Source organism: Thecamonas trahens, assembly GCF_000142905.1.
Source record: "Thecamonas trahens ATCC 50062 unplaced genomic scaffold supercont1.71, whole genome shotgun sequence".
NCBI lineage: Eukaryota > Apusomonadida > Apusomonadidae > Thecamonas > Thecamonas trahens.
Window position 1 is genome coordinate 39340 of NW_013657609.1, and position 9642 is coordinate 48981.

The following is a 9642-nucleotide window of genomic DNA, read 5'->3' on the forward strand; positions in this document are numbered from 1 at the left end:
CCACCCTCTCCCTCCCTTTCGTTGCTGATTTCTTTTCTGTGTATTGTTATTTTTTTTTTGGCGCAGCATGTCAGCTGTTGGCTGGCGTCAACCAGAGGTTTGCGTGTCCGGCTAGCCGCATGGCGCCGCATGGAGGTCCTCCATGGAGCCCCCCCCCCCCCCACCACACACACACACAGCTGGTCACATGCACTTCATCCTTCTCGACACACTCCCCAACAATATCTATTACCATGGCAATGCCTCTCCCTCCCCCCCCCCTCTTCTTCCCAACACCAGGGCGACTACATCTTTGGCAGACCGAGTACCACTCCCTTCCACAAACGCACGCGCGTGTAGCACCACCGTTGCTTGTTGCAGCTATCTGACTTGAATTAGTGGCAGGAAAGGCCTCTGTCCCTCCCCGCCCCCCCACCCCATCCCCCACCCCCCCTGAGCTCATAGCCCCCCTTTCCTTCCCCCCCCCCTCCCCCCTGACCTTCCTTCTCTTGAAACACATATACGCCACCACCTGCTTTGCTCTCCTTGCAAAGTACTGACCCATCCTTCTCGTCACCCTCCCCACCTCCTCCTTGCACGCCTTGTCGCGGTTTGGCACGCGTGCGGACACTTTGGCTGAAAACTTTTCGTTTCCGCTCGCCTCACCTTCGGTCTCGTTGCTGCTACCAGGGGGCTCGCCTTTGGACGACCAACGACTCGCTGTCTCGCTCTGAACACAGAGACAGACAGACAGACAGACAGTCTCTTTCTCTCGTGTGCGCAAGGAACACGCGCTGCGTCAAGGGACACTCACTCTCCTTTGTCACAACACTTGCTCGCCCGGCTCGGACAAGCCTATTGTCGCCGACAGGGAAGCCAACCAGGTGCACCTTGTCATCATCGATCGGTTGCCACGAGAAGAAAAGGCAGTCGAGATGATTAAGGTCAAGAACGGTGCCGTCATGCGGACGCGTACCTCACGAAGCGCTCGGCTCATGCTGTCTTTGACAAGCGTGGCGAGTCTTCTGCTCGTTTTCTGCGTCTTGTCGCACTCGGCCGCCGCCGCTACTACGACTGGTACAGCCTCGGCCATCACCAACTGGGGCTTAGGTTTAGTCTCCTGGTCGACGAGTTCGGTCCTCGGCTCGGAATCGTACTACCAGACCTCCAACTACCACATCGGCCACACTATGGGCCTCAACATTCCCAGTGGACACGTTGTCGACGGTATTCGCGTCGCTCTGGCCTACTCTCGGTTTTGCTCGGAGATTTGCAGCGCTCGCTCGGTCAAGATCGCCCTCAAGACCTCCTCCGGCGCTGCAGTGGCCGGTGCGGTCGAAAAGTCCGTCACCACCATTTTAGGCACTTCCGGTATCCTCACCGCCGGCTCGACCTCCGACACCTGGGGCATGACCGGATCGAGCGCTGCCATTCGTAACGCCCTGAGGTCATCAACGTTTGGTGTTGCCATCACTGTCAAGGGCTTTGTCGAGCAGACGTTCACCACCACCTTTACTACCCGCTCCGGCTCCTCTATCCAGCCTCTGCGGTACGAAAAGCCGGAGTACAAGACCGAGGCAGATGTTGTCTCCACCCGTCGGCTCTCGACCTGGCGCGTGACCATCGCTGCCACGGACATCTCTGCCACTGTCACCTCCCATCTGTACCAGTGCCCCACCTCGGGCTCGTGGCCCACCACCAACGCCGGCTCGACAGCCTCCATCAGCTGCCCGGCCGGCTACACGGGAAGCCACACCCGCTACTGCAACCCAAGCACGTACGGCTGGAACTCACCGGTCTACTCATGCTCCAAGATCACCAACTTTTGCCCGGCCCAGTCGGCGCCGAGCAACGGCAAGCTCTCCTCCACCTGCGCTCGCTCGGTGAGCACGGTGTGTGGTACCTTTTCGTGCAACGCCGGGTACACGCGCTCTGGCTCCACCTCGCGGACGTGTCAGACCAACGCGGCATGGTCCGGCTCGGCTGCCTCATGCTCGCTGACCACCGACTACTGTCCGCTGCACGCGGTTCCCTCCAACGGTGTCGTCTCCATCGGCTCGTGCTCGACCCGCCGCTCGATCGGCGAGGTGTGCGGCACGTTCTCGTGCAACGGCGGGTACTCGCTCAACGGTGTGACGAGCCGGACATGCTCGTCGGGTGCGGTGTGGTCGGGCGCGTCGGCGCCGGTCTGCACCAAGATCACCAACTACTGCCCGGCGCTCGGTGCGCCGACGAACGGCAAGCTGTCGACGACGTGCGCGCGCTCAGTCGGGGTGGTATGCGGGACGTTCTCGTGCAACGCCGGGTACTCGCTCAACGGCGTGACGAGCCGGACGTGTGCGTCGAGCGGGGCGTGGACCAACTCTGCGGCCTCGTGCGCGCTCATCACCAACTACTGTCCGCTGCATGCGGTTCCCTCCAACGGTGTTGTCTCCATCGGCTCGTGCTCGACCCGCCGCTCGATCGGGGAGACGTGCGGCACGTTCTCGTGCAACGGCGGGTACACGCTGTCCGGCTCGACAAGCCGGACGTGCGCGTCGGGCGCGGTGTGGTCGGGCTCGGCGCCTACCTGCACCAAGATCACCAACCACTGCCCAGCGCTCTCGGCGCCGGCCAACGGCAAGCTGTCGACGACGTGCGCGCGCTCGGTCGGGACGGTGTGCGGGACGTTCTCGTGCAATGCCGGTTATGTGCTTGGCGGCGCAACGAGCCGGACGTGCCAGGGGAGCGGAGCGTGGTCGGGCACGGCCGCGGTCTGCACCATCAACAACAACTACTGTCCGGAGCATCTGGCGCCGACCAACGGCATCATCTCGCCGTCGGGCTCGTGCGCTAGCCAGCGGGCTATTGGTGAGACCTGCGGCACCTTCCAGTGCAACGGCGGGTACTCGCTCAACGGCGTGACGTCGCGGACGTGCTCGTCAGGTGGAGGCTGGTCAGGTGCGTCTGCGCCTTCCTGCGCCAAGATCACCAACCACTGCCCAGCGCTCTCAGCGCCGGCCAACGGCAAGCTGTCGACGACGTGCGCGCGCTCGGTCGGGACGGTGTGTGGGACGTTCTCGTGCAATGCCGGGTATGTGCTCGGCGGCGCGACGAGCCGGACGTGCCAGGGGAGCGGAGCGTGGTCGGGCACGACCGCGGTCTGCACCATCAACAACAACTACTGCCCGGAGCATCTGGCGCCGACCAACGGCATCATCTCGCCGTCGGGCTCGTGCGCTAGCCAGCGGGCTATTGGCGAGACCTGCGGCACCTTCCAGTGCAACGGCGGGTACTCGCTCAACGGCGTGACGTCGCGGACGTGCTCGTCAGGTGGAGGCTGGTCAGGTGCGTCTGCGCCTTCCTGCGCCAAGATCACCAACTACTGCCCAGCGCTCTCGGCGCCGACGAACGGCAAGCTGTCAACGACGTGCGCGCGCTCGGTCGGTGTGGTGTGCGGGACGTTCTCGTGCAACGCCGGGTACTCGCTCAACGGCGTGACGAGCCGGACGTGTGCGTCGAGCGGGTCGTGGACCAGCTCTGCGGCCTCGTGCGCGCTCATCACCAACTACTGCGTCGAGCTGACGGCGCCGACCAACGGCATCATCTCGCCATCGGGCTCGTGTGCTAGCCAGCGGGCCATTGGTGAGACTTGCGGCACCTTCCAGTGCAATGCTGGGTACGCGCTCTCGGGCTCGTCGAGTCGGACATGCTCGTCGGGCGCGGCGTGGTCCGGTACGGCAGCATCGTGCTCGCTCATCACCACGTACTGCCCGTCGCTGACGAACCCAACCAACGGGCAGGCGCCGTCGAGCTACGCGCGGTCGATCGGCGCCACCGCCAGCCCGTACACCTGCAACGCTGGGTACACCATTTCGGGCTCGACGTCTCGAACGTGTGCGTCCGGTGGGGCTTGGTCGGGCTCGGCACCGACGTGTGCGCTGACGCCCAACTACTGTCCGCCTCCCCGGCTACGCCGGCCAACGCAGCAGCAGGCTCGTGTCCGAGGACGGTCGGCTCGGCGTGCTCGTTCTCGTGCCAGGCCGGCTACACGCCATCAGGCTCGATGTCGGTCACCTGCTCGAACGCCGGGACTTGGTCCGGCACGCTTGGGACGTGCGACGCGACGCCCAACTACTGCCCGCTTCTCACGGCGCCGACCAACGGCAACGCGCCAAGCGGCCACGGACGGACGATCAACTCGGTGGCGAGCCCGTACACCTGCAACGCCGGGTACGATGTGTCGGGCGTGACGTCGCGGACGTGCCAAGCCGGCGGGAGCTGGTCGTCGACGGCGCCGACGTGTGTGCTCGACTCGTCGTACTGCGGGACGCGACCGGCAGCGCCGACCAACGGGATCGGCGGTGCGTGCTCGTACGCGCTCGGCGGAACGTGCTCATACTCGTGCTCCAACGGGTACGAGCCGTTGGGCTCGATGTCGGTCACCTGTGCTTCGGGCCCGACCTGGTCCGGGACGCTCGGGACGTGCGTGGCCAAGGCCAACTACTGCCCGTTGCTCACCAATCCGACAGATGGGCAGGCGCCGGGCGCCTACGAGCGGAAAATCACCTCTACGGCGAGCCCGTACACCTGCAACAACGGATACATTGTGACGGCCGGCTCAACGTCGCGGACGTGCCAGGCCAACTCGCCGACGGCGGGCACCTGGTCCGGAACGGTGCCGACTTGCTCGGTGGATACCTCGCATTGCGGGCCGTCGCCGCCGCCGCCACCCAACTTTTCGATCCAGAGCTGCTCAGCGGCGCAGGACGGCGAGTGCGTGTACGTGTGCAACAACGGGTACACGCTCAGCGGCGGGGATCGGTACACGTGCCTCGCAAACACCAACTGGGGCGGGACTCTTGGGTCGTGTGACGCGACTGCTGGGTACTGTGCCGTCCTCTCTGCTCCAGCCAACGGGGCGCGCGGTGGGTGCACCGGCGCGATTGGGAGCTCGTGTGGGCCGTTCTCGTGCAATGACGGATACGCGCTCTCGGGCTCGACGTCGCGGCTGTGCGAGGACAACGGGCCGGCGTCCGGGACGTGGACCGGCTCGACAGCCTCGTGCTCGCTCATCACCAACTACTGCTCGGCCAAGACGGCGCCGGCCAACGGGTGCTTGGCAGCTGCACCCGGTCGATCGGCGGAAGTTGCTCGTTCACGTGCGCCAACGGATACCAGCCGTCGGGCATGTCGTCGATCACATGCGGGTCGGGCGCGGCATGGTCGGCACCGTTTGGCTCGTGCGTCAAGATCTCCGGCTACTGCACACCTGACACGGCGCCAGCCAATGGCCAGGCGGCGGGTGGATGCAGCGGAGAGCTCGGCACCTCGTGCGGGCCGTACACGTGCAACGCCGGGTACACGCTCGGCGGGACGGCGACGCGGAGCTGCAATGCAAACACGGCGGTGTCGGGCACGTGGACCGGCTCGGCAGTGACCTGCACGCTCAATCCGTCGTACTGCCCGGTGCCAGGCACGCCGCTCAACGGCGCAGTCGGAAGCTGCACTCGGTCGATCGGTGGCAGCTGCGGCGCGAGCTGCAACAACGGATACTCGACAAACGGCGCGACAACGGCAACGTGCAACGGCGGACCGTCGTGGTCGGCGGTGTTTGGCGACTGCAGCAGTGACGCCGGGTATTGTGCAGTGCTCACGGCACCGGCCAACGGCGCGTTCTCTGGCCCGTGCACAGGCAAGATCGGAAGCGTGTGTGGACCGGCGACGTGCAACGCTGGATACAACCTCGGCGGGACGGCGGCGCGGAGCTGCAGCGACAACGGGCCGGTGGCCGGGAGCTGGTCCGGGACGCCGACGACGTGCAGCCTCGAGCCAAACTACTGCTCGGCAGTGACGGCGCCGGCCAACGCGGTGCTGGGCAGCTGCACGCGGTCGATCGGCGGCAGCTGCGGCGCGAGCTGCAACAATGGGTATTCGACCGTGGGGCGACGTCGGCGACGTGCAATGCTGGCCCGTCGTGGTCGGCGATTCTGAGTGACTGCGGCAAGACAACCAACTACTGCGCGGCACTCACGCCACCGGCCAACGGCGCGTTCTCAGGAGCGTGCAGTGGGGAGATCGGAACGAGCTGCGGGCCGGCGACGTGCAATGCTGGATACAACCTCGGCGGAACGGCGACGCGCAACTGCGTCGACAACGGGCCGGTGGCCGGGAGCTGGTCGGGCTCGACAGCAACATGCACGCTCGAGCCAAACTACTGTCCGCTGCCGGCGGCACCGGCCAACGGTGCGCTCGGCACGTGTGACCGCCACATCGGCGGGACGTGCTCGGCGAGCTGCGCCAACGGGTACTCGGCAGCCGGATCCGGGACGATCACCTGCCAGGCCGGGCCAAACTGGTCCGACATCCTCGGCGCGTGCACCATCACCGACGGCTACTGCGCGGCGCTGCCGGCACCGAGCAACGGCCAGTTCAGCTCGGCGTGCTCGGGCCGGATCGGGTCGAGCTGTGGGCCGGCGACGTGCAATGCCGGATACAACCTTGCCGGTTCGGCGACGCGCAACTGTGTGGACAACGGGCCGGTGGCCGGGAGCTGGGACGGGACGCCGGCGACGTGCACCCTCGAGCCAAGCTACTGTCCGCTGCCGGCGGCGCCGGCCAACGGTGCGCTCGGCACGTGCGACCGCCACATCGGCGGGACGTGCTCGGCGAGCTGCGCCAACGGGTACTCGGCAGCCGGGTCGGCCACCATCACGTGCCTTGACGGGCCGAACTGGTCCGACATCCTGGGCGCGTGCACCATCACCGACGGCTACTGCGCGGCGCTGCCAGCGCCGAGCAACGGACAGGCTGCGGGCGGATGCAACGGGCGGATCGGGTCGAGCTGCGGGCCGGCAAGCTGCAACGCCGGGTACAACATCGGCGGGAGCGCGACGCGCAACTGCGTGGACAACGGGCCGGCAGCCGGCAGCTGGACTGGAGCGCCCGTCACCTGCAGCCTCGAGCCCAACTACTGCCCGCAGCCGCCGGCGCCTGCCAACGCGGTAATTGGGTCGTGTGTGCGGGCGATTGGTGGCAACTGCAGCGTGTCGTGCAACAACGGGTACACCGAGGGCGCGGTGGCGACGACGACGTGCGCAGCCGGGCCGAGCTGGACGGCGACGCTCACCGAGTGTGTGGCGTATGCCGGGTACTGCGCGCCGCTCTCGGCGCCGACCAACGGCGCGATCGGAGCGTGCAGTGGGGCGGTAGGGACGAGCTGTGGGCCGGCAAGCTGCAACCCGGGCTACAACCTCGGCGGATCGGCGAGCCGGACATGCGTGGCAGACACGGCAGGGGCAGGGGCATGGACGGGCGCCGAGGCGACGTGCGTCAAGGAGGCCAACTACTGCCCGCAGCCTGCGGCGCCGCCCAACTCTGTGCTTGGAGCATGTGACCTGTCGATTGATGGGACGTGCTCGTTCAGCTGCGGCAATGGGTACGTGCCGAGCGGGACGACGTCGATCACGTGCTCGTCGGGGCCTGCGTGGTCCGAGCCGTTTGGGACGTGTGTGGAGCAGGCCAACTACTGCCCGGCGCATGGTGCGCTGACCAACGGCGTCAATCCGAGCTGCAACAACACCATCGGTGAGGACTGCGGGCTGTTCAGCTGCAACGCCGGATATGAGATTACTGGGTCGACGCAGCGGACGTGCAACGACAACGGGCCTGTGGCTGGGGTGTGGTCGGGCCTGCGCCGCAGTGCGCGACCGACTTTTCGTACTGCCCTGTGGGACCGGATGCGCCGGGCAACGGGACGCGTGGCGTTTGCGATCGGTACCTGTTTGGGCAGTGCCTGTACGCGTGCGATGACGGGTACACCCTTGTGGGCACGCCCGCGCTCACATGTAACGAAGGCCCAGTGTGGAGCGGGACGGTGCCGAGCTGTGAGCCGGTCATCGACTACTGTGCGCCGATCACATCGATCCAGTTTGGGACTGTACCAACGTGCACCAACCGGATCAACGAGCAGTGCGGACCGTTTGCATGCACGGGCGACAACGTGCTGTTTGGCTCCGAGACGCTGACGTGTGGCACGGACGGGCAGTGGGTGGAGGGCATTCCATTCTGCTCGTCGACGTCGCAGGCGCTATCGCTGGTGTTCTCGGACAACCCGGTGGCGATTTCTGCGGATGGGCCCGGATGGAAGCTTGCGGTGCAGCCGCGGTCGTCGACAAACGACACGCTGGCTGTGTCCAAGGACGTGGCCATTCTTGCGCTCGCGTCATCGACGATGAACATCGAGACACGGTCGATTGCGCCCGCGGCGGTGTGGAACGCCGAGACGTTTGCGTTTGACATTGAGCTTGTTGTGCGTGCGGCGGGGACGTACTCGATCAACGTCGGGCTCAACGGCGGGATTGTGGGCGACTCGCCGTACGCGGTGAGTGTGCAGCCTGGCGCGCCGTCGCCCAAGACGTCTGTGGCGTCTGGGGCCGGGCTCGGGCTCGTGTCGTCGGACGAGGAGCTGTTCTCGCAGAACGAGCGGGTGACGTTTGCGGTTGCGCCTGTGGACTCGTACGGCAACGCGATCGAGCTGGCGCCGGCGCCGCCGACGTCGCCGTTTGCAGCGACGCTCAAGGGCGACGGGACGGGAACGATTGTTGTGGACTATGTGCCGGAGGCGTCCGGGCCGATGACCGGGTACGTGTTTGCATACACGGTGCCTGTGGGTGGGTTGCTGACGCTGTCTGTGACGGTCAACGAGCTGCCGCTGGCAGACTCGCCGTGGCTGGTGCAGGTGGCGGCGGTCTGTCCGCCGGGCGAGAAGCGGATCCGGATCACGGGCCCGTGCGTGGCGTGCGAGGCGGACACGTTCTCGAACGCAGCGGGTGACGAGTGTGTGGCGTGCCCTACGGCGATGACGTCGCCGGAGCGGTCGGAGGGTGCGGGCAACTGCACGTGTCTGCCCGGATTTTACACCAGCGCTGGCGCGCCGATGACGCCCGAGGGAGTGCGGGCGTGCGGGGCGTGCCCGGTCGGAGCGGTGTGCAAGGGCGGGGCTGAGCCGCCGTTCCCACGGCCTGGGTTCTACAACGTGGGCGATGCATTCATCGCGTGCCCGCAGCCGTCTGCGTGCCTGGGCTCGGGTGCGTGTGCGGCGGGCTACAAGGGCACGTCGTGCACCGAGTGCCAAAAGGGATTCTACCGGATGCGTGAGACGTGCTACCCGTGCGACGAGACCAAGGCGGCGCTTGTGGCGACGACTGCAGTCATTGTGCTGCTCTGCTTTGTGGGTTTGCTGGTGTACCTCAACTCGCGCGAGGCGCACAACCGGATGTACACGGCGGCAGCGTTTATGATTGGCTTCAACTCGCTGCAGATCTCTGCGCTGTACGGCGACATCAACCTCAAGTGGCACCCAATTGCGCGGTCGTTCTTCAACATTCTCTCGATTGCGAACCTCAACATCGAGATCACATCGCCCGAGTGCTCGTTCGACATGGGCGACCCGTGGCTGGTCAAGTGGGTGCTCATGCTCCTGCTGCCGATGTTCATGATGCTGCTGCTGGCGGTGGTGTGGGCCATTGCCACAGTGTACCGGATTGTGGTGAGCTCGTGCGGTGCGGGATGGGCGGCCAAGCACCCGAACTGGGTGGCATCGGCTGGGGTCGACTACGCCGAGGGCTCGAAGCTCCCGCTGTCGACGGCGGCGCGGCTCCGTGTGGGGCGGCTCTGCTCCGA

At 66.2% G+C, this 9642-nt stretch overlaps 1 protein-coding gene across 1 annotated transcript in view; it reads left to right on the forward strand.

Moving 5' to 3' along the window:
• AMSG_12417 (uncharacterized protein) overlaps positions 1 to 9512 on the forward strand; it is a gene marked incomplete at both ends in the record, with an annotated part of 12453 nt that extends 2941 nt beyond the window's left edge. Inside the window, 6 exons of the mRNA XM_013897461.1 lie at positions 1096 to 3892; positions 3967 to 5073; positions 5109 to 5829; positions 5865 to 7637; positions 7661 to 9427; positions 9495 to 9512. Of these exons, the coding sequence (XP_013752915.1) occupies positions 1096 to 3892; positions 3967 to 5073; positions 5109 to 5829; positions 5865 to 7637; positions 7661 to 9427; positions 9495 to 9512 (8183 nt within the window). The remainder of the gene's footprint in view (positions 1 to 1095; positions 3893 to 3966; positions 5074 to 5108; positions 5830 to 5864; positions 7638 to 7660; positions 9428 to 9494) is intronic.
• Between the last annotated feature and the right edge of the window lie 130 nt (positions 9513 to 9642).